Consider the following 23,448-nt stretch of genomic DNA (forward strand, 5'->3'; position numbering starts at 1 on the left):
CCCCACTCACCTATTGTACTCTATGCTACTTTCTCCCCACCCCCACCCTCCTCTAGCTTAACTCTCCTCGCTTCAGGCTCTCTGCCTTTATTCCTGATGAAGGGCTTTTGCCCGAAACGTCAATTTTACTGCTCCTCGGATGCTGCCTTAACTGCTGTGCTCTTCCAGCACCACTAATCCAGAATCTGGTCCTCCTGGTAGCAGATGCAGCAGAGGTGGAACAATTGGGAATAAGGGGTACCGTTTTTACAGGAGGTAGGGTGGGAGGAAGTGTAGTCCAGGTAGCTGTGGGAGTCGGTGGGTTTTTAGAAGATGTCCGTGTTGAATCAGTCACCATTGATGGAGATGGAGAGGTCCAGGAAGGGGAGGGGAGTGTCTGACATGATCCTGTTGAATTTAACGTCGGTGTGAAGTTGATGGACTTTTCAACCTCCTTGTGGGAGCCTGAGGTGGCGCCGATACAGTCATCAATGTAGCAGAGGAAAAGGTGGGGTGCCGGTGTAGTTGATGGACTGTTCTACATACACGACGAAGAAACAGTCATAGCTGGGTCTCATGTGGATATCTATCGCTACCCCTTTTGTTTGGAGCAACTGGGAGGATTCAAAGGAGAAATTATTTAGAGTGAGCCAAACGAATGAGACTGTCAGTGAAGGGGTACTTGTGGATACGCCGGGAGAGGAAGAAACAGAGGGCTTGGAGGTCCTCATCATGGCGGATGGAGGTGAATAAGAACTGGATGTCCATGGTGAAGATGAGGCGTTGGGGGCCAGGGAAATGAAAGTCTTGGAGGAGGTGGATGGTGTCCCAAATGTATGTGGGGTGTTCCCACAGGTCTTTTATTGCAAAAGTTTACAGTGTGATGTAACTGAAGTTATATATTGAAAAAGACCTGGATTGTTTGTTAAGTCTCTCCACTGTTAGATGGCCAACATGGTCATTCCATAACCACCTGACGAAGGAGCCACGCTCCGAAAACTAGTGCTTCCAATTAAACCTGGTGTTGTCTGATTTTTAACTATCTTCGAAATATTTGTTAATTTTCTGCAAAGAGCAAAAGAAGCTGACTCTAGAATCTGTACTGTATTGATGTCCACCTGCCTAAGAGCCAGTCAAAGAATTGTTGTCCTGACCCACACAGCCTTGGAACAACTGACGTTGTGGTGTTTGCACATTCTCCCCATGTCTGTGTGGATTTCCTTCGGGTACCCCATTTTCCTCCCACAGTTCAAAGAAATGCATATTAGGTGGATTGGCCATGCTAAATTGCCCATAATTTTCAGAGATGTGAAGGTTAGCTGTATTAGCCATGGGAAATGCAGGGTTACAGGGATTGGGTGGGGGATTGAGTTTAAGTGGGATGCTCTTCAAAGAGCTGGTGTGGACTTATTGGGCCGAATGGCCTGTTTCCACACTGTAGGGTTTCTATGATTCTGTGAACTTAGAGTTTTAAAAAAAGATCATCAGTCTACCTCTGGGCAGAGCTGTCTTGAGCACATGCCACTGTGACCATAAGTCTGTAACAATCTTCCCCCATCCCTTGAACAAAGCAACTGTGTAAGTACAAGTCACGGTGAGTTCCATCAAATTGTTTTAAAACTGCTACTTCTCCTTCCACAGATTCCTTGATTCAAAGTAATATCCTTTTCTCATTTTGGTCCACAATCAAAAAGTAAAAAAAAAATGAAAAGATAAGGTCTTTACACTATCTTTGACTATCTGACTTTTCCAGTCAATATTATAGATTAAAACCTCCCATTATTGTCACTGTGCCTTTCTGACAAACTCTCAATATTTTTTCCTTATGACTCACCATACTATGTGGTTATTGTGAGGGGACCTGTAAAACACTCCCAAAGTGACTCTGCTCTTTATCATCTTTCATTTCTACCCAAACTTTTCCATATCTTGGTTTCCTGAACTTAGGTCATTCCTCTTTATTGTGCTAATACCATCACTAACTAATAAGTCATTCTCCACCTATTCTTACTTCTCTATCATTCCTAAAAATCCTATCCCCTTCAATGTTCTGGTGCCAATCCATGTCATCCTTCAGCCATGTCTCTCTATTGGCTACTAGATCATATTTATGAATTTCTGTTTGCACTCTTAGTTCATCTATTTTGTTTTGAGTGCTATAGAGATGGAGTGCTTTCAGCTTTATCCTTTTACTCTCTTTATAAATTCTGCTCTATCTGTTGATTTTGATCTTAGATTTTTGCTTTCTATCCTTTTGTCATGGTCTATTTATCATTTCCCATATTTAATACCTCTCTTTGGGCTTGAGAGTACTCTTTGATTTATCACGTTTTCCAGATTTGATCCTTTGCCCACAATATTCAGTTTAAGATCCTCTCTGTTTCCTTACCTGGTCATGAAGTTAACAAAAACACTGGCCCCAACATGATTCATGTGGAGACAAACCATCGGTACAGATCCCACTTGCACAGGGACTAATGCCACTGCCCCACAAATTGAAACCCACTTCTCCTAGCCAGTCTTGTGGCTACATATTCTGTTGCCTTATTTCGTTGGCATTACGCCAATTAGCATGTTGCTTCAGTAATTAGCAGAGATTATAACCTTTGAAGTTCTTCTTAATTTGGCACTTAGCTGCTCATACTGTCTATGCACAACCTCCTTGTGCTGCCTATCTCATTGATATATGGACCATGATGACTGGATCCCATCTTTCCTATTGCAGTTTCATTTCCAGCCCAGAGAAGTTGATCCAAACCCTGACACTCTGCAGGCAACACATATGCGCTCTCTGTCTCCCACAATGTCAACCTCCCTCATTATACTGTCCCCTACTAAATTACACTCCTTCTTACTCATGAGTGACTTCTTGTATCATGGTGCCATGGTCAGTTAGTGCATTCTGCCCAAGGAACTTAAAACTTCTTCTAATTGGACAAAAAAAAACGCAAAGCTATACCTTCAGTCCATATCACAAAACCAGAGACACTGGTTCCATTCCTCTTCCTGGCCACTGAGCCAGACTGTCTGCCACCTTGACTTTGGGACTAACTCAGAACTGCACATACAAGTCCATATCCTCACAGTGACTAAACGTCAGCTATCAACACACAGCCCATCAAATCCTCATCCAGGCTTTTGTTTCCTCCAGATTCATTTATTCAAATGTTAGCTTCCCATTGTCCACGTGCCTTAACAACAACTTGTATTTACAGAGCGCTTCTAAAATCAATGTCCAAAGTTGTTTCACAGAGCCATTGTAAAACAAACTATGTTACTATGATCAAGCTACATAATCGTAAATTGCACAGAAGTGGGAAGAACAGCTATTATATGTGATTCTCTAGCTATGTTTAGATGGATAGTTAGAGTGGAACCAGGTGAGTGCAGTCCCACCCAGCAGTATGATACTGAGAGGCATTGGAAGAGGGTGGTATGGTCAGCTCTGTCAAAGGCTGCAGACGGGCCAAAAGAAAATCAGAGGGATTATTTACCTTTGTGTCAATCATAAATGATTTCATAAAGCAATGCTTTTAAAAACTCTTGTTATATGACCATGGAATCTTCTCCAAGCCTGTAATTTTATGTGAACTCTGTGTTCCTTAAACTTTGGCCTCTGAGCTTGTCCTCCTACTCTCCATCTGCCAATGGCCCGTGTACCCTCTTGGGTTATAGAATTTCCTCCTTCAATCTCCCTGCTCCTCTACATCGCCCTCCTTTCAGACTTTTTTTTTAAAAACTGCCTCTTCAACTAAGCTTTAATTCATTGATCATGATATCTATGACATTAACTTAACATCAACTTTGGCTCAACGGCTTTCTTGTGACGTACCTTATGATGTTTTACAACATTAAAGATGCTTATGGGCAAGTTGTGTTTGAGTGGAGCAATGACAATATTCAAGGAACTTAACAGCATCCAGGAAAGTGAAGATTGATTCAACTAAATGTAAATATTTCTGAAAAGTTCAGGTCAGGTAGCATTTGCAGAGAAAACGAATTAATGTTACTATTTGATGAACTTCTTTCAATCAGATTATCCTGTCTCCATAATGTAACCCTTGAGCACTGATATAATAGTGAATCTACATTACTTTCTCTCAAAGACAATTCTATCTTCCCTGAAGTCCATTAATGTAATCTACATCCTCAGATGTACAACTGCATTTTGCATATGCAATATTCTGGAGCTGTCTGCAGGTATCTCATCTTCAGTACTTTAAGGTTGGCTGAGTGCCATTGTGAAACAGGCTGGATACCATTGTGAGACTGCCTTTGACCAGTGTTTGTCAGTTGGCGCCTGTGTGCTCAAATGTGGCTCTGACCATCTGTTATCAAGTCCTAGAATACTTTAAGTAGGAACTGCCATTCAGCCAAATGAATCTTGGATAATATATTTCTCTAGAAACTACTAGGTCTCCTCTTCTCACTCCATGTGTCCTTATCTTCCTTATGTTGAACTTTCTAAATAAAATATCCCATTGCTTTTCATTTTTAACTATTGTGTGATGGAACCCATTTCCTCTTTCATTTTGCTGACATGATTCACTGTGTTTCCAGTATATTAGTGGCTGTATGATTGATAGTCTGTCTCATGGCTGATGTATATAGGTCAAACAGGGTCTGAAATTGTTAATAGTGAGGAATACCAGCCTTGGGAAAGACAGTTTAGGATTGTGAAAGAATGAGACCTACAGCTGGTCCCTACTCCGCTTTTGTAACAACATCAATCATATCAATGTAACCAATAGCTAGTTGCTAGCATGCAATAAACCACTTTGTTAACTGCAAGAGCTTTCTCTAGTTAGACCAACAAATGGTTTTCCTCGACTGCTCTGCCCTGTAGTTCCCTACACTTAAAAGAGGATGGTAGGTACCTTGATCATGAACTTCTAGCAATCAGATTATCCTGTCTCCATAATGTAGTGAGAGTCAGACTCTCTATCCAGGTTGGAGCAATGTGAATTAGGCCCTCTCCCTGATCGGTGTGAGAGTAGGCTGTCTCTCCTGGTTGGTGCATGTCAGCTTTCTCTCTCCTAATTGGTGCATTTATGGTTGTACCATTTCAACTAGATAATACAGGCAATGATAATTTTCTCATCATGTCTAATTTTGGATTGGGCAAAGTGCTTGTCCTATACATTTCCAACAATCAGTGGCCTGTCAACACAACTTTGAGAGTGGGGTGCTGGAAAAGCACAGCAGACGAGGCAGCATCCAAATTCCTGATGTAGGGCTTAAGCCTAAAACATCGATTCTCCTGCTCCCTGGATACTACCTGACCTGCTGTGCTTTTCCAGCACCCCACTCTCGACTCTGATCTCCAGCATCTGCAGTTCTCACTTTCTCCTAGTTGATAACACAAATTGAATGTTGCTGAAAAGAGAGCATGTTGCCAAAACCTGTAGGGTTTTTTTAAACTAAAACACATTTGCCACGGAGAAAGCCGGTTACTACAGATTCCCAAAGCCCATAGGTAATTCAGAAAATTTAGGAATATTAAACAATACCTTTTGTATTCAGTGACCTGCAATTTGGCGGCACTTACTAAACCTGCGAAGAAACAACTTGAGGTAATCAATTGAGTTGTAGCCTTGCAAATGTATGTTTACTGGAAGCAACATACTCAAGAACTTGTTCTCCACAAACAAAAGCAATATTTTCAAACCTTTCACTTTCTGAATTACCTGGAATCTCGGGAACCCATTACAAAGCCTCAGCCAATTACTTGCCAACGAATTCACATCCCTTTTCTCCTGTAGCATAAATTATTGTAAATTGTTGAAATTTGGAATTCTTGCATTTGTTCTGACGAGTGTAACATGTAAAGCTTTGTTGATCAGTTTCATTTCTGCAACTTCCAATAAGGTAAACTCAAGTTATACAGTTCAATTATGCCACCACATATTTAAATAAAATTGTTATTTGGATCATGACCAAGGATATACCTGGGCAATAATCCAGTGTAGCTAGCTTGTGGCATGAGACAAACTGGTGAGCAACTGCATTATGGTCAAACATGAAAGTAAAGATTACATTCGAGTTCACTACTACCAAATTCTTTCCTACTTATTACCACACATTTTAAATATTTCTAAGCAAGTTGATCTGGTTTTGCTATCAGTAATATGAGGATCAGAAACATATCTCTAGCATTTTGGATGTAGGTTTGCTCGCTGAGTTGAAAAGTTCATTTCCAGACATTTCGTTGCCTTACTAGATAACATCTTCAGTGGGCCTCATGCGAAGCAATGCTGAAAATTCCTGCTTTCTATTTATAAGTTTGGGTTTCTTTGGGTTGGTGATGTCACTTCCTGTTCCTTTTCTCAGGGGGTGGTAGATGGAGTCTAACTCGATGTGTTTGTTGATAAGAGTTCCGGTTGGAATGCCATGCTTCTAGGAATTCTCGTGCGTGTCTCTGTTTGGCTCGTCCCAGGATGAATGTGTTGTCCCAGTTGAAGTGGTGTCCTTCCTCATCTATATGTGAAAATACTAGCCACAAAAAGACATGACCCTCTCTCACTAGTATCCTCACATACGGATGAGGAAGGATATCACTTCGACTGGAGCAACACATCCATCCTAGGACGAGCCAAACAAAGACACGCACGAGAATTCCAAGAAGCATGGCATTCCAACCGGAACTCTTATCAAAACACACATTGAGTTAGACCCCATCTAGCATTCCCTGAGAAAAGGAACAGGAAGTGACTTCACTACCATAAATGACATCACCAACCCAAAGAAACCCAAACATATAAATAGAAAGCAGGAATTTTCAGCATTGCTTCGCATGAGGCCAATGAAGATGTTACCTAGTAAGGTAATGCAACGTCTGGAAATGAACCTTTCAGCTCAGCAAGCAGACCTACATCCAAAACCTCAACCTGAGCAAAACATTTCTCAAAACTCACTAATATCTCCAGCATTTTTGAGGAATTTTAAATCTAGAGGAACAGTGACAGAAAATGCAGCGTTTCCTCTTTAGAACGTTTGGCAAACTGAAGAATGTAACAGTGATTCCAGTAAAGTGATCCTGTGGTGAAGGATTCAACTTTTGGTTGGAGACAGGTTAAACTGAGAATGCTAAGAAGATGGGAAGCCTCAGGGAGCTTACTGCTTGGTAATGGAATTTTGATTCTAGATAGAATATGTGGATGGTGAAAAAATAAGTAGATAGGATTAATCCTATCAAAAATAGACTCCTAGGTAGACATGAACTTTTCCGATGCTAAATTATTTTACACTTTTTCCATCTGTAGTATAAATATATTTTGATAGATAAATATGTTTATAAATACATCGGTTTTGTATTGGTTAAGCAATGTTTATGGATGCAAGGATTTTCATGTTTTTCTACCATGTTTCAGTAACCAGAAGCTAGGATTCAGAGACAGAATGAAGATGAATAGTCCAAGGATTCAGAGCATGAGGAGCAAGCAGGCTTCAGCCCCAAGTATCCAGCGCTCACCCAGTACAGAGAATGCAACACAGGTCAGCCCCACTAAGGTGCAGAAGAGCTGGAGTTTCAACGACAGAACCCGTTTCCGAGCATCACTCCGATTAAAACCCAGAACAACTGTGGAAAGTAAGAAGAGAGAAATCTCTGACGCAATGTACTTGAACAAATTAATATTGGGAGGGAAGAGAGATTAGCGGTTTCAGGAAACTTGAAAGTGGATAAATTCACAGGCCTAGATGACATGTAAGCTGGTTTCTGTAGGAGGCAACAGAGGAGATTGCAGTGGCTCGGACTTAATTTTCAAATCCTCTCTGGACACAGAAGGGGTTCCAGAAAACTGGAGCTCAGCTAATGTGATACATTATTCAAGAAGGATGGTAGGTATTAAAACTACTGGAAAAACAATCCGAAGTTCAGACTTAATCTCTACTTGCACAGGTCAGGATTAATCAAGGATAGTCAGCATGGTTGTATTGGGGGAGATCATATCTCATAAATTTGATTGATTTTTTTAAGAAGGTCAATGAGGGTAATGTCGTTGATGTAGTCTGCTTGGATTTCATTAGGTCTCACCTGGCAGATTGGTTAAGAAGCTAAGAGTCTTTGGGATTCAGTGTAAATTTGACTCAAAATTAGCTTAATGGGCAGAAAGCGGGGAGTGGGGGGGGGCGGGGGGGGAGGGGGTGGGGGGGTGTGGTGATCAATGTATCACAGGTCTCAGTGCTCGGCCCTTGCTGTTTGTAGTATATATTAATGATCTAGACATGAATGTAAGAGGTTGATCAGTAGGTTCGCAGATGGGAAAGATGTTAATAGTGAGGAGGAAAGCTTTAGACTGTTGGATGACATAGATGGGCTGGTCAGAAAAGCTGAACAGTGGCAAGTGGAATTTAGTCCTGAAAAGTGTGAGGTGATATATTTTGGGAAGACTAACAAGGCAAGAGACTAGATGTTGAATGGTAGGACCCTCCTAAGCGCAAGGCATCAGAGAGACTTTAGTGTACGTCTTTAGAGATCTTTGAAATCAACAGGTATGGCAGATACAGTAGTTAAGAGTTCATGTAAGATACTTGCCTTTATTGGTAAGGCATTGGATAGAAGAACATGGAGGTTGTGGTGAGGCTATATACAATATACAGGGAATATTGTGAGTGGTTCTGGAAAGATAGGATGTAATTCCTTTGGAGGGAGTGCAGAAGAGATTCACCAGGATGTTGCCTGAGCTGGAGTGATTCAGATATGAAGAGAGGCTAGATAGGCTGGGATCAGTTTCCATAGAGCACAAAAGGCTGCTGAGTGATTTGATAGGTGTGTATAAAGTTCTGAGGGGAATATCGCAGAGTGGATATTAAGAAATCTTTCCTCTCAGTAGAGAGATCAATAACCAGAGAGTGCAGTTTTAAGGAAACATGGAGGAGGTTTAGCTGGGCTTTAAGGATTTATTTCTTTACCCAGGGGTTTGTGGGTACCTTGGACTCACTGCCTGAAAGGATGGTAGAGGCAGGAACTCTCAAGACATTTAAGAGCTGTTTAGATGAGCACTCAAAACAACATAGCTCACAGGGATACTGACTAAATTCTGAAAAAGGGGTTTAGAATAATGGATGTTCAGTGACTGGTGCAGGCACAATGTGCTGAAGGAGCTATTTCCATACTGTAAAAATCCTATGACTCTGTGACAGTGTGGAAATCCTGCCTGAGTTATCAATTTAGACCTTGAAACAAGTAACTAGCTACCTGAGCACTCTGAATGTATCTAAGCTGATCTTGCTTCATATTGACATTGTTGGCTCACTCTACTTATGCATGATGAGCTGAGATGGCCAGCAGAGGAGGGAAGGAACAAATTTCAAGATCTGGAATGTAGTCGAGCTATAGCTCTTTGAGATGTTGATTACCAATTCATGGAAGCTTGAAGCATGGAGCAGTTTTGAGCTCAGAATAAGAAAGTTGTAAGGCCTGAGAGGCTCAGAGCAAACACCAGCTAGGTCCTTTCATTTTATAATTTTTCAGTCCTAATGCAGTTTGTGGACATTTGCAATTGATGGACTGACTGCTAGCGGCCTTGGCACTGCCAGTTGATTAGATCATGGGCATTCTGTGGTCTATTGCATAGAACCGTAATCCTGAATGAACGCATGAAGTGATGCATTTGTGAGGTCAAAGCTGAGAGTGGGTTGGTTGTTGATGCAATAGGGAGACACTTTTGTTTTTGTGCAGGGAAGATCATGTCTTAGAAACCTAATAGAATTCTTTGAGAAGGTGACAACGTTGATTAATGAGGGAAGGGATGTAGATGTCATATACATGGACTTCAGTAAGGCGTTTGATAACGTTACCCATGGTAGGCTGATGGAGAAAGTGAAGTCACACAGGGTCCATGGTGTTCTAGCCAAGTGGATAGAGAACTGCCTGGTCAACAGAAGACAGAGTAGTAATGAAATGGAGTTCCTCAAAATGGAGACCTGTGACCAGTGGTGTTCCACAGGGATCCATGCTGGGACCACTGTTGTTTGAGATATACGTAAATGGTTTGGAGGCTGGTGTAGGTTGCCCGATTAGCAAGTTTGCAGATGACACTAAACTTGGTGGAGTAGCAGATAATGAAGGGGACTGTCAGAGAATACAGCAGAATATAGTTAGATTTGAGAGTTGGGCAGAGAAATGGCAGATGGAGTTCTATCCAGACAAATGCAAGATGATGCATTTTGGAAAATCCAATTCAAGAGTGAACTATACAGTAAATGGAAAAGTCCTGGAGAAAATTGATGTACAGGGATATCTGGATGTTCAGGTCCATTGTTCCCTGAAGTTGGCGACGCAGGTCACTAGAGTGGTCAAGAAGGCATACGGCATGCTTTCCTTCATTGGACGGGGTATTGAAAGCAAGAGCTGGCAGGTCATGTTACAGTTGTATAAGACTATGATTCGGCCACATTTGAAATACTGTGTACAGTTCTGTTTGCCACATTATCAAAAGGATGTGGATGCTTTGGAGAGAGTGCAGAGGAGGTTCGCCAGTATGTTGCCTGATATGTCGAGTGCTAGTTATGAAGAGAGGTTGAGTAGATTAGGATTATTTTCATTAAAAAGCTGGCGGCTGAGGGAGGAATCTGATTGAGGTCTACAGAATCATGAGAGGGTGTAGACAGGGTGGATAGCAAGTAGTTTTTTCCCAGAGTGGGGGACTCAATTACTTGGGGTCACCAGTTAAAAGTGAGAAGTGAAAAGTTTAGAGGAGAGATGCATGGAAAGTTCTTCACACAGAGGGTGGTGAGTGCCTGGAATGCATTGCTAGCAGAGGTGATGGAGGCAGGAACGACAGATACATGAATGGGCAAGGAGCAAAGTGATACAGACCCTTAGAAAATAGGTGGCAAGTTTAGAAAGAGATAGATAGGGCGGTACGGTGGCTCAGTGGTTAGCATTGCTGCCTCACAGTGCCAGGGACCCGGGCTTGATTCCCACCTCGGGCGACTGTCTGTGTGGAGTTTGCACATTCTCCCCGTGTCTGCGTGGGTTTCCTCCAGGTACTCCAGTTTCATTTCACAATCCAAAGATGTGCAGGTCAGGTGAATTGGCCAAGCTAAATTGCCCATAGTGATACGTGCATTAGTCAGGGGTAAATGTAGGGTAGCGGAATGGGTCTGGGTGGGTTACTCTTTGGAGGGTTGGCGTGGACTTGTTGGGCCAAAGGGCTTGTTTCCATACTGTAGGGAATCTAATCTGGATCGGCGCAGGCTTGGAGGGCCAAACGGCCAGTTCCTGTGCTGAACTTTCTTTGTTCTTTGTTTTGTTCTTTGATGTACATGGCCATGCTCTACCTAGCTCGGATTATTTCTTGCAACATGGAGTGCCTGAAACAGTAAGTACTCCATTTTACAGGTTGATAGAATCATAGAAATTGCAGAATAGAAGGAGACCATTCAGTTTATGCTAGCTTAAACTAGATCTACCAGCTTCACTACTCGTGATTCTTTAATCCACATTCACTTTCTTGCTTTTGTGCAAATACTTATTAAATTTCTGGAACCATTTTTGGGGTTCCCATGAAGTCTCAGGTTGTCAAGAAGTTCTTTAGTTTTGATGACATTTTTATACCCTGCATAATAATTGTCAAATGAATTGTTATTCTTCGGGTATACGTTTTTCAAGGGGAAGAGGATACCAGGAAAAGAGTACGGCTTATTTTAGGGATCAAGGGGACAATTGTGCATGGGGCCAGAGGACATTGGTGGGGTGTTAAATGACTACTTCGTACCTGTCTTCACTCAGGAGTAGTAGTAGTATATTAGGAGGGAAAGTGTTGGAGAACATTCTGATGGAGGGAATTAATCTCCATTTGGGGAGGCAAGGTTTGACTACGGATAGTCAGCATAGTGTTGTCAGAGAGAAGTGATGCCTAACAAATTTGATAGAATTTTTCGACGAGGTTATTGGTGTTCATAGAATCATAGAATCCCTGCATTGTAGAAGCAGGCCATTTGGCCCATCTAGTCCACACTGACCCTCCAAATACCATCCCAACCCAGATCCACCCCCCTACTCTATCACTGTAACCGTGCATTTCCTGTGGACAGTCAACCTAACCTGCACATCTTTGGATTATGGAAGGAAACCAGGGCACCCAGAGGAAACCCGTGCAGTCATAGGGGGGAATGTGCAAATTCCACACAGTCGTTCAAAGATGAAATCAAACACTGTGAGGCAGAGTGCTAACCACTGAGCCACCGTGCAGCCCTATTATATATGTAGTTGGAGTGTGTGCAGCCCTTTGAGAGACCAAGTCAGGTGAACCTTAATAGGGAGCTTTGGGGGACAGTCTTAGTCTGACTGTGTTGTGTTGCTGTAAAATCATTCATGGCTCAAATGTCTACAGGCCTATCCTGTGGTCTTTTAATAATTATGATTAGGTCCAATCATAATAATCAGGTGTGTAGATGAGGGTAATGCAGTAATTGGAATTTATATGGATTTCAGCAAAGCTTTTCTTGAGGTTCTACATGGGAGACGAATAAAGAAGGTAAAAAGACCCAGGCAAGTTAGAAAGCTGCATCCAAAATTTGACTTAGTTGTAGAAATCAGGGTGGTGATAGAAGGTTGTTTGTGTGAATGGAGGCCAGTGTCCATTGATATACCACAGGGAGCAGACCCTTATTATAGCAACAATATAGTAGCAATTTTATGCTGGGGGCTGACAAATAAGTTTGCAGTTGACACAAAGGTTGACAGCAAAGCAGAAGATATCAGGTTACAGGGGGATACTGACAGATTGGTCAGATGGAGTTTAACCCTGAAAAGTGTGAGATGATAAACCTTTGGAAGAAGGAATAAGACAAGGGAGTACTCCATGAATGGCAGGACACCAGGAATCTCATAGGAATAGAAGGATCTTGGGTGCTTGTCCACAGGTCCCTGAAGGTGACAGGACAGATTAAGAAAGTTAAGAAAATATATGGAATTTCCCTTTATCAGTTGAAGCATAGATTATAAGAGCAGAGAGTTTATGTAGGAGTTATACAAAATGTTGGTGAGGCAACAGCTGGAATACTGTATGTAAACCTGCTCACCGTACTGTGGAAACAATGTGATTGTACTGGAGGGAGATTCAGCAGAATATTGCCCGGGATGGAGCATTTCAGCTATGAAGGCTGAACAGGCTTCACTTGTTTTCTTTGAAGCAGGGCAAATTGAAGGGAAACTTGGTTGAGGTATATAAAATTATGAGGGACAGGGTCGCTTGAAAGCAGTCGTTCCCCTTAGTTGAAGGGTCAATAATGATGGATGTAATTTTAAGGTGAGGAGCAGGAGATTTACAGGGGATTTGAGGAAAACCTTTTCACCAAGAGGATGGTGGGAATCTGGAATGCACTGCTTGGGAGGGTAGTAGAGTTGGGAAATCTCAATCTTTAAAATATATATAGATGAGCATCTGAAATGTCACAACATTCAAGGCTACAGATCAAATGGCTGGAAAGTGGGATTAGTGTAGATTGGTCAGTGGGCTTGATAGACCGAAGGGTTCTGTGTTGTATGACTCAAAGTGTTAAACCAAACATTGCATGTTAGCCAGCTATTCTATATGGAGAGTATCACCACCCAATCAAATTTTGGTCTCACTCAAAGTGCACTCATATTCATGTAGTCTGGATCACTGGCACAGGAAACCTGAGTAATGTTTCTCTTTCCACCGACAGCAAGGTCAAACTCAGTGAGCCCATTATAAGGTAGTGGAGCTGAAATTATTCCAGTCCAACTGTACAAAATGGATTCTTTGCAAATCATCTATCCATTTATCACCACTCCTGACCTGATCTTCTTTCCACTGAGGTTCATAAAAATATACCTTAAACTCTTTGAGACTCACTTCTTAGACTCCCTATCACTTAGTTTGAAGTTGAATATTTTGGTAATACTTTCCAAATCAATGGGAAATAGTGAGTAGTGAAAATGTAGCTGCTAATTCAGCATCAATCCGTTTCATATTGGGCGGCATGGTGGCACAGTGGTTAGCACTGCTGCCTCACAGCGCCAGCGACCCGGGTTCAATTCCCGACTCAGGCGACTGACTGAGTCTGCGTGGGTTTCCTCCGGGTGCTCCGGTTTCCTCCCACAGTCACAAAGATGTGCGGGTCAGGTGAATTGGCAATACTAAATTGCCCGTAGTGTTAGGTTAAAGGGGTAAATGTAGGGGTATGGGTGGTTTGCGCGTCGGCGGGTCGGTGTGGACTTGTTGGGCCGAAGGGCCTGTTTCCACACTGTAAGTAATCTAATTTAATCTAATCTAAAATATTGCTGGATTACATCCCAATATCTCTTCGGGAATATCTCAAGACATTTAGGGCACTCTAAGGCTGTGTTAGGTGCCCCTTTAATCCAGTTTGCTGGTTTATGGTCTGCCCCAAATCAAATGTACTTCACTTTTTCGGTGAGGCCCCAAAGCTCTGCCAACCTGATTAAAAAAAAAAAGTCCTTTTCAGATGTTTGGCTGTTGGTTAAAACCACTTGGTTGGTAAAGGCAAGCCTCTGTCTCATGCTTGCCATGGTACAAAAGTCTGTCAATATTTTGTGTCTAAACTCTCATACCTGTTATGGAAAGGAAGGAAAAAGTGGGAACCTAAGCATTATTTTAAAAGTGAGTCTTATGTTAAAACCCTTTTATTATTTTTTGACTGCACTTTAAAAATTACTTCATTGACTGACTGTAAAGAGCCTTGAGATGCTCTTGAGATCCTGCAATATTTTATAAAAATGCAAGTTTCCTTTCTGTGTTGCACTCTGTGATAACTCTTTCTTTGTTTTTTATTAAGCTGAGAACATGGGAGATGACAACTATGATGAAAAGACATTTCACTGTGATATCAGTATGGAAGATGTAAAGCCTGTTGTGAAAACCCTCATCCGAGCCATTAGGTCAGTGTTTCATTACAAAGTGAAGCATTAACATTTACTGCGGGAACACGAGCAATGAAGAAAATCAGATTACAATGAAATTAACTTCAAGGCTGTGTTTGGCTGAGTCAGCTTTGTGAAATAGTTGGGGATTGAATCTCCACAGGCGCCGTTTTGCTCACCCACAGGATTCTGCACTTTGTCCATTGAGGTTACAGTTGGTGAGCAGCAGAACATGCTGGAAAATAACCCACTATAAATTTTCACCTAACCACAAGGCTGTCAAATTGTTTCATTGTGAGGAGATTTTATTTATATTTTGTATTAAATGTGACAGGTCCAGAGTTAACTCTGGTATGAGAGGGAGATGAAGATATTTGCACCATTACTAACAGATCTCCTGTGATAGAAATACATACTGTGTTCTGATGTAAGTTGTAACTGTGATTAAGTTTATTTCAGTAAGGTGTTTGATAAGGTTCCCCACAGCAGGCTCTTGCACAAAATACGGAGGCATGGGATTGAGGGTGATTTATAGCAGCTGGGACCAGAAATTGGCTAGCTGAAAAAAGACAGAGGGTGATGGTTGATGGGAAATATTCATCCTGGTGTTCAGTTACTAGTGGTGTAATGCAAGGATCTGTTGGGTCCACTGCTGTTTGTCATTTTCATAAATGACCTGGATTAGGGCATAGAAGGATCGGTTAGTAAATTTGCGGATGACACGAAGGTCAGTAGAGTTGTGGATAATGACTAAGGATGTTGTAGGTTACAGAGAGACATAGATAAGCTGCAAAGCTGGGCTGAGAGGTGGCAAATGGAGTTTAATATAGAAAAGTGCAAAATCATTTACTTTGGAAGGAGTAACAGGAATGCAGAGTACTAGGCTAATGGTAAGATTCTTGCGTAGTGTAGATGAGCAGAGAGATCTCAGTGTCCAGGTCCTTGAACGTTGCCACCCAGGTTGATAGGGTTGTTAAGAAGGCATACAGTGTGTTAACTTTTATTGGGAGAGGGATTGTGCTTCTGAACCCTGAGGTCATGATGCAGCTGTACAAAACACTGGTGCAGCTGCACTTTGAGTAATGTATATAGTTCTGGTCACCGCATTATAGGAAGGATGTGGAAGCTTTAGAAAGGGTTCAGAGGAGATTTACTAGATGCTACCTAGTATGGAGACAAGGTCTTATGAGGAAAGTCTGACGGACTTGAGGCTGTTTTCGTTAGAAGAAGGTTGAGAGGTGACTTAATTGAGACAAATCAGATAATCAGACGGTTAGATAGGGTGAACAGTGAGAGCCTTTTTACTCAGATGGCAATAGCTAGCATGAGGGGACATAGCTTTAAATTGAGGGATGTCAGAGGTAGTTTCTTTACTTAGAGAGTAGTGGGACATGGAATGCACTGTCTGCAATAGCAGTAGACGCACCAACTTTAAGCGCATTTAAATGGTCATTGGTAGACATATGGATGAGAATGGAATAGTGTAAGTTAGATGGGCAATGGATTGTTTTCACAGGGCGGCACAACATCGAGGGCTGAAGGGCCTGTACTGCGCTGTAATGTTCGATGTTCTAAGTATTGTATTTAAAATTACAAAGCTCTCATTGCTGGAAATAAATGCTTTTTGGAGCAAATTTAGATTATTGGGTTATAAGTCAATCTTCAGGTCAGTTGAGAAGTACCTTCTATTATCAGTTAAGTGTCTTTGTGGGTTCACAGGTCTTCCTCAACCCTAGCTCATCATTAAGGCAGAGGCAATTAGCAGCTTGGCATCACAAGTGCACACCTAAATATTTCTTAAATGTTATGGGGTTTCTGCCTCTATTACCCTTATAGGCAGCGAGTTCCAGATTTCCGCCACCCTCTGGGTAAAAAATTTTCTCCTCACATCTCCTCTAAACCTTCTACACCTAACTTCAATCTCAGTCCCCAGTCATTGATCCCTCCATCAAGGGGAAAGGTTTCTTCCTGTCCATCCTATCTCTGCCCTCATAATTTTATACATCTTAATTATGTCTTCTCTCAATCTCCTACGCTCGAAGAACAACCCCAGTCTGTCCAATATCTCTTTATAAGTAGAAGTCTCGAGCCCAGTTAAGAACATAGAATGGAAGAAAAAGTGAGAACCTAAGCATCGTGGTAAATCTCCTGTCCAGCCTCTCAGTGCTAACATCCCTCCAATACTACAAATTCCAGAACGGAACACAATTCTCTTGCTGTGGCCTAACTAATATTTTATATAATTCCAGTATAACCTCCCTGTTGTTAAACTCTGTGCCTTGTTTAATAAAGGCAAATGTCCCATATGCCTTCTTAAACATTTTATTCACCTTCTCTAAAAGGGACTGGTATACATACACACAAAGGTCCCTCTGGTCTTAAGTGCTTCGCAGAGTCTTAACATTCATCATCTGTTCCCTTGCCTATTTGCCCTGACCAAGTGCATCACTTCACATTTATCTGGATTAAATTCCATTTGCCACTGATCAGTCCATCTATATCCTCTTGTCGTTTAAGGCTATCCACCTCAATATTTACCACCCTACCAATTTTTATATCATCTGCAAGCTTACTAATCAGCCCTTCTACATTCAAGTCTAAAATATTTATAAATATCACAAATAGCAAGGGCCCCAGCACTGACCCCTGTGGGACTCAACTGGACACAAACTTTCAGTTGGAAAAACATGCCTCAACCATCATCTTCTGAGTGGTTTGACACTTTGAACACTGTCTCGCCAGGATTATTTCTAAACTATCAGTTGGCTATTTTGTTAATTTTGAAGGAGATTCTTTTAGAAGGTGTAAGCTAGTCCCTCAAACTCTGTCTGGGCTTTATCAACATTTAAAAGGTGTCTTGGTGTACATGAATAGGAAGGGTTTAGAGGATATGGGCCAAATGCTTGCATGTGGGACTAGATTAATTTAGCATATCTGGTCAACATAGATGAGTTGAACTGAAGAATCTGTTTTCAGACTGTATAACTCTATGACTCTCTAACAGTTAATGACTAGATCTCCATTTTAAGAAAGGTCTTGGAAGTGGCAATTAAATGCTTGACATAATAAGATAAGGTGGAGAGAGACAGAGGGAAATTTGAAAGGGGCAATGTCAGAATGTAGGAACATAAGAGGAGGAGGAGGCATTCAGCTCTTTGGACCTGTTCTACCACTTAATTAAATCAAAGCAGAATAATTCGACAAATCGAATAGACTGCCTTTGTTTCTGGATTCCAAGTATCTTAATGCAACAGAAATATTGTAAATCTCAGCTGCTCTAATTTTAATTGGCCCCAGCGTCTACAGGCTTTTTTGTTGAGAGACATCCACATTCCATTATCACTTGTACGAAAAGTTCCTTTTGATTTTGAATAATGAACTAGTTCTAGATTCAACGCCAGAGGAAAAATCCTCTCTGCATCTGTCAACTCATTTAAGTATTTTAAATACTTGGACCTCAGTGACGCAAAGATGCCAAAGTGAAAGCAGAGAGAATGTGTAAAGATCTGAATCAGAGGAACAGGGATTTGTTGTTATACTCCAAAATTTACGGAAATATGGAAGGACAGGATCAAGGGGCAGAATTTGCAAAGACCATTCAGGAGAGATTCTTGACTCAACATGTAAACAGTCCCACCAAGGAAGGAGATATACTGGGTTTGGTTTTGGGAAATAAGCCCAGCCAGGTGAATGAAATTTCAGTGAAGTATTTTGGGCGTTGTGTCCGGATACCGTGAGTTTTAAGATACTCAGGATAGGAATAGCAATAGTCCTCAGGTAAAGGTGTTAAACTGGGGGAAGGCCAACTGCAACAATATTAGGCAAAAACTGGAGAATTTTGATTGGAGGTTGCTGTTTGAGGGTAAATCTACGTCAGACATGTGGGAGTATTTCAAACAGCAGTTGATAAGATTTCAGGAGCAGTACATTCTTGCAAGAGTGAAGGATAGGTTATGGCAAGTTACGTGAACTCTAGATGACCAGGGATGTTATGACCTTGGTCAGAAAGATAAAGGAAGCATACACAAGGTCCAGGAGAATGGGAACTGATGAAGCCCTTGAAGTATATAAGGACAGTAGGAAAGAACTTAAGCAATTAGAAGAGCTAAAAGGGGTCATGAAAAGTTATTAGCAAATAGGTTAAAGAGAATCCTATATAAAAAGCAAAAGAATAGCCAGGTAAAGGGTTGGTCCACTCAAGGACAAAGGAGGTAACCAGAAGAGATGGGTGAAAACGAAACAAATACTTTGTGTCGGTATTCACCAAAGAAGGATTGGTGATGAAGTGTCGAGTTTCTACGTTTTTAAGCCAAGTTGCTGTTAAAAAGGAAGAGGTGTTGTGCGTCTTAAAAATTATTAAGGTAGATATACCCCGAATATTAAGGGAGACAAGAGAACAAATTGCTGGAGTATTGACAGACATCTTTGTATCCTCTTTGACCACAGGTAAGGTCCCAGAGGACTGGAGAATAGCCAATGTTGTCCCATTGTTTAAGAAGGGTAGCAGGGAGAATCCTGGAAATTACAGGCCTGTGAGTCTGATGTCAGTGACAGGGAAATTATTGGAAAAGATTCTCAGGGACAATAAAATTGGCAGAAGGAGTTTAATCCCAAATGTGAGGTGATGCATTTTGGAAGGTCAAATAAAAATTATACAGTGAATGATTTGGGTGTGCAAGTCCACAGATCACTGAAGGTGGTAGCGCAGGTAGATAAGATAGTAGAAAGGGCTTGTGGCATGCCAGCCTTCATTAGAAGGGACATTGAGTATAAGGTAAACAAGTTCTGCTACAGCTTTATAGAACTTTAGTTAGGCTACAATTGAAATATTGTGTATAATTCTGGTCACCACACAACCAGAAGAATGTGGATGCTTTGGAGAGGGTGCAGAAAAGGTTTACCAGAATGTTGCATGATATGGGGGGTTTTAGCTATGAAGAAAGGTTGGATAAACTAGATTTGTTTTCACTGGAACGTAGGAGGTTGAGGGGCAACCTAATAGTAGTTTGTAAGATGGTGAATGGCATGGATAGAGTGGAAGGTATGAGGCTTTTTCCCAGGGTGGAGGGATCAATTACTAGGGGACACAGGTACAAATTGCAAGGGGTGAAGTTTAAAAGAGATGTATGAAACAAATTTTTCACACAAAGGGTGGTGAGTGCCTGGGACACATTACCAGAGGAGGTGGTGGAAGCAGACACAATGGCAGCATTCAAGAAGCACCTGGATGAATACATTAGATTAGATTACCTACAGTGTGGAAACAGGCCCTTCGGCTCAACAAGTCCACACCAACCCTCCAAAGAGCAACCCACCAAGACCCACTCCCCTACATTTACCCCTTCACCTAACACTACGGGCAATTTAGCATGGCCAATTCACCTAACCTGCACATTTTTGGACTGTGGGAGGAAATCGGAGCACCTGGAGGAAACCCACACAGTTACAGGGAGAATGTGAAACTCCATACAGACAGTTGCCTGAGGCAGGAATTGAATCCGGGTCTGTAGCGCTGTGAGGCAGCAGTGCTAACCACTGTGCCACCGTGCCGCCCACGGTGGAATAGGAGGGGAATAGAGGGAAATGGATCCTGTAAGTGAAGACAGTTTTGGTATAGAAAGACAGAGTTGGAAGGCCAAAGGGCCTGTTCCTGTGCTGTATTGTTCTTTATTATCAAAAGCACGATAGGAATTTTAAAATTGAGATCTTGAGGAGCCCCTACAAATGTAGAACAGTAAGGACTGATTGACAAGCAAAGTTTGCACAGATTAGGGCAGAAGGTTTTTGGATGATCTGAAGTTAACAGGTAGTGAAGCTATTGGAGGCTGGCCAAGAGCAGGTGGACTGAGGTAGAAAGGGAGAAAGACACAAGTGAAACTGGGTGACAAAGGTGTTAGCTGAGAAGCCTAGCTTGGCATTGAACAAGAGGTTACGATCTGTTGTACTGCATGTAGGCAAAGATCAAACTTCAAAAATACTGAACAAAGCTGTTCTGGCAGCACATCACCTGGGATGAATGGTCACTCACCTAAAAACTAATTTTCTTACGTCTGCAGTTGAATCAGACTGTTGCAAATTCCCTGTCCAAAATGACTTCAAGATTTGTTTGTGAACACAGCGCAGTCCATCACACAAGCCAACCTTCCATCCATTGTCTCCATTTACACTTCTCGCTGCTTCGGAAAGGCAGCCAAAACACCATCAAAGACCCCTCCCACCCTGGTTATAACCTCTTCCAACCTCTTCCGTCAGGCAGAAGATACACAAGCTTAAACACGTACTAACAAGTTCAAGAACAACTTCTTCCCTGCTTTTGTTGAACTTCTGAATGGACATGTCAAATTTCAAATCTAACGTCAATCTTGCTTTTTGTATACCTTCTTTGCAGCCATAATTTTGCACCTTTGCTCTGTTCTATCACGCTATAATCTTTATATGGTATGATCTGCCTGTACTGCACGCAAAATAAAACTTTTCACTGTACCTAAATACATGTGACAATAATAAAAAAATAATTTCCAGTTATATATCCATCCTATCAGGAAGAAATGCTACTTCCACCTCCATAATATCACTTGACTCCTAAGTTGATGCAAGGATCACTTGGATAGGCTGGGTGAGTGGGCAAATACTTGGTAAATGCAGTATAATGTGGATAAATATGAGATTATCCACTTTGATGGAAAAAAAGGAAGGCAGATTTTTACCTGAATGGTGGAAGTTTAGAAAAAGGTGAGGTGGTGAGACCTGGGTGTCATGGTGGAACAGTCAAGATTAGAGTGGTGCTGGAAAAGCACAGCAGGTCAGGCAGCATCCAAGGAGCAGGAAAATTGAAGTTTTGGGCAAAAGCCCTTCATCAGGATTCCTTGACTCTAATTTCCAACATCTGCAGTACCCACCTGCTCCATGGTGGAACAGTCGCTGAAGGTTAGTGTGCAGGTCCAGCAGGTGGTGAGGAAAGCTACTGGCTGTCATTGTGACAGGATTTGAGCAGGGGTGTAGGGATGTCTTACTGCAGTTATACAGGACCTTAGTGAAGCCACACCTTCAGTATTATGGGCAGTTTTGGTCTCCTAGTCTGAGGAAGGACATTCTTGTTATTGAGGGAGTCCAGCGTAGATTCACCAGACTGATTCCTAGGATGGCAGGACTGACATATGAAGTAAGAGTGGATCAATTGGGCTTAAGCTCACTGGAGCTTAGAAGAATGCGAGGGGGATCTTATAAAAACATACAAAATCCTGAAGCCACTGAACAGGCAAGGAAAGGGAAGAATGTTGCTGATGTTGAAGAAGTTTAGAATCAGGGGTCACAGTCTAAGAATAAGGGGTAAGCCATTCCCGACTGGGGTGAGGAAGAGACATTGCTATTTAAAGCCATGCTGACTATCACTAGTAAGTACATTCTTTTCTGAAGGCAAGTAAATCCTGTCCCTATGAATCTTATCCAATAGTTTTCCTATCACTGATGTAAAGCTCACCGGCCTATTTTCCTGGATTATCCCTGTTTCCCTTCTTCAACAAATGAACAACATTGGCTATTTTCTGGGGCATTGCCAGCAGCTAAAGAGGATACAAAGATCTCTGTCAAGAGCACAGTAGTTTTCCCGTTGCCTCACTTAGTATCCTGAGATAGATTCCATCAAGCCCTAGGGACTTGGAACTACCTTAATGTTTTTCAAGACACCCAACACCACCTCCTTCTTAACATCAATATGCCCTAGCATACCCATATACTCATCCCCAATCTTACCATCGTCTATGTCCTTCTCTTTGGTTAATACTGATGTGATTACCAGTTACTCATTAAAAACTTCATCCACTTCCTCTAGCTCCATGCATAAATTTTCTGTTTGTCATTGACATCCTTTCCCAAGCTATTCTTGTCCCAAAACATGTATAAAATGTCTTGGGATTCTCTTTAATCCTTTTTGCCAAGGACTTCTTTGATGGCTCCTAATTCCTTGTTTAAGTTCTTTCCGACTTTCATTATATTCCTCAAATGCCTTGTCTGATTTCAGTTTCCTAAACCCTAAATATGCTTCCTTTCTCTTTTTGACTAAACTTTCAATATCTCTTGCTATTCAGGGTGACTGACTCTTTCAATCCTTATCTTTCATCCTCACAGGAACATGCTGGTCCTGCACTCTGATCAATTGGCCTTTAAAAGTCTTCCACGTGCCAGACCAGAATTTATCTTCAACTGCCCCAATCTAATTTCTCTAGTTCCTGTCTATTGTAATTAGCCTTCCCCCAATTTAGCACTTTCATATGATGACCACTCTTATCTGTATCCATAGGTAAAAACAATGACTGCAGAGTCTGGATTAGTGGTGCTGGAAGAGCACAGCAGTTCAGGCAGCATCTGAGGAGCAGTAAAATCGATGTTTTGGGCAAAAGCCCTTCATCAGGAATAAAGGCAGAGAGCCTGAAAGGTGGAGAGATAAGTGATAGGAGGGTGAGGGTGGGGAGAAAGTAGCATAGATTACAATAGGTGAGTGGGGGAGGGGATGAAATTGATAGGTCGGGGGGAGGAGGGTGGAATGGATAGGTGGAAAAGAAGATAGGCAGGTTGGACAAGTCATGGGGACAGTGCTGAGCTGGAAGTTTGGA

At 41.8% G+C, this 23,448-nt stretch overlaps 1 protein-coding gene across 2 annotated transcripts in view; it reads left to right on the forward strand.

Annotated features, from left to right (window-relative positions):
* LOC122563760 (potassium voltage-gated channel subfamily KQT member 4-like) overlaps positions 1 to 23,448 on the forward strand; it is a 631,877-nt gene that overhangs the window by 555,653 nt on the left and 52,776 nt on the right. For both annotated transcript variants that reach the window (XM_043717964.1, XM_043717965.1), the window contains 2 exons: positions 7,350 to 7,567; positions 14,752 to 14,854. In XM_043717964.1, the coding sequence (XP_043573899.1) occupies positions 7,350 to 7,567; positions 14,752 to 14,854 (321 nt within the window). The remainder of the gene's footprint in view (positions 1 to 7,349; positions 7,568 to 14,751; positions 14,855 to 23,448) is intronic.

Source organism: Chiloscyllium plagiosum, chromosome 27 (assembly GCF_004010195.1).
Source record: "Chiloscyllium plagiosum isolate BGI_BamShark_2017 chromosome 27, ASM401019v2, whole genome shotgun sequence".
Lineage (NCBI taxonomy): Eukaryota > Metazoa > Chordata > Chondrichthyes > Orectolobiformes > Hemiscylliidae > Chiloscyllium > Chiloscyllium plagiosum.